This window comes from Trypanosoma grayi, assembly GCF_000691245.1.
Source record: "Trypanosoma grayi strain ANR4 Tgr_1989_V1, whole genome shotgun sequence".
In the NCBI taxonomy this organism is placed as follows: Eukaryota; Euglenozoa; class Kinetoplastea; order Trypanosomatida; family Trypanosomatidae; genus Trypanosoma; species Trypanosoma grayi.
This window is the reverse complement of record NW_008827607.1, coordinates 1-1,561: the sequence shown is the minus strand read 5'-3', so window position 1 is coordinate 1,561 and position 1,561 is coordinate 1. Positions and strand designations below refer to the sequence as shown.

The window sequence follows — 1,561 nt, the reverse complement described above, 5'->3', positions numbered from 1 at the left end:
GGGATAAATACATCCACCATGAGCTCGCAGCACACATACACACAGAGCGACGAAGCATGTTGATTGTCCACGATGCTCATCACACAGCCGTCACTGCAAGCAACGCCAGCAGAAGCAGCGGTGCATGCACCCACACAGGACTGACGCTGCTGTCCGTATTCTTCGTGTCTTGGTCCTTGTCGGTAGACGGACTGTTGCTCACCTTGTTATCTGTAGGTTCCGTGGAACCCGTAGAAGTAGAGGCGGATGGTGACTGCGATTGCACGACATCACCTTGCGTGTCTGCAGTACGAGCAGGGCTTTCAACAGGATTCCCATTGGTGTGATTGACAGAAGAGCTGTCATCCTCAGCCAAATCTGTTGCAGGTGGAGAAGTATCAGAATCCCGTGCACTCTTCTTCGCACTGTCAATTCTGGGAGCGTCTTTGGGATTATCCAAAGAGTGATCAGCGCTTTCCTGCTGGCCCTTCTCTGCGAGCTTTGTGTCACTGTGTTGCCCGTTTTCTTGATTGCTCGTTGAAGCTTCATGGCCCTCATTGCTGGGGCTTTTTTTATCTCCCTTGAGTACTGTTTGTTGTTCTTGCTGGCTCGGTCCTGGTGTTACTGGTAACATCCCTTCAGTGGCCTTCGTCTTATCGTGAGAATCCGGTGTCCGATGCTGAAGAGCTGAAGGCGCAGGGGAAGGCGCCTTTTGAGGGAGAACGTCATCTTTACAATCCTCGCCTTCACCGGATACATCTTGAGACGTCTTACACCGCGCCACTCCAGGGGTGGGCTGAGAAGTGATATTAGCACCAACGCCACCAGGCACCACAGGATCGATCTTAGGACAAGGTCCAGGCGTACCACCCGCGCAAGGCACACTCGACAATGCATCTGGAATACGCGGAACAGGTACAGAGAGCTGTGAGCAACTCCCATCTTCTGCCTGCGCACACGACTTGATATTAACAGAGTTCGTTACTCTCTTGCACTCTGGGGCATCAGAATTTTCTTCACAACGTTTGCCACTGTCGTCAGTGTCAAGAGCCGCTGCATCACTCCGAGAACCACCCAACGTGGAAGGACCTTGGCCTCCTCCAGGGAGAATATCAGTAGGTGCATTGGAACCTCGGGAATCAACACATTCACCACCCTCCTTCTTCTCGCAAGACGTATTATCAGGTTGACCTGCACTCGCAACACACCCACACAGGAGACAAAACACACACACAAGCGACACGCAGCGCATTGTTACCATCGTCATTTGTGATCTCACAGAAATGAGACAAACAAAAGCAAAGAGCGAAACGTAGGAAAGCCACCACACCGCCCACTCCACCAGCTAGGTGCCACACCCCTGCAATCACAGCAACAAGAAAACAGCCAAGTAAACAATGCATAAAAAGAAGGAGATGCACAGTAAACATCGCGTAGTGTTCGCTAAGAAACGCACGACAACAATGTAACAAGCCATGGAAGTGCCTGCCAACAAATCTGTCCCTGCCCCACACCCAACACACAGCTGCAGGCATCACACAACAAGCCCATCAAGCACCGCAGAACCATTCACACACACACA

General features: G+C 51.7%; 1 protein-coding gene across 1 annotated transcript; it reads right to left on the bottom strand.

Annotated features, from left to right (window-relative positions):
* Positions 1–79: 79 nt before the first annotated feature.
* Positions 80–1,246, bottom strand: DQ04_19891000 (hypothetical protein; the record flags this gene model as incomplete). Its single annotated transcript, XM_009317869.1, has 1 exon — positions 80–1,246. One exon carries the CDS (start codon positions 1,244–1,246, stop codon positions 80–82), a length of 1,167 nt encoding a protein of 388 aa, XP_009316144.1.
* Positions 1,247–1,561: the final 315 nt, after the last annotated feature.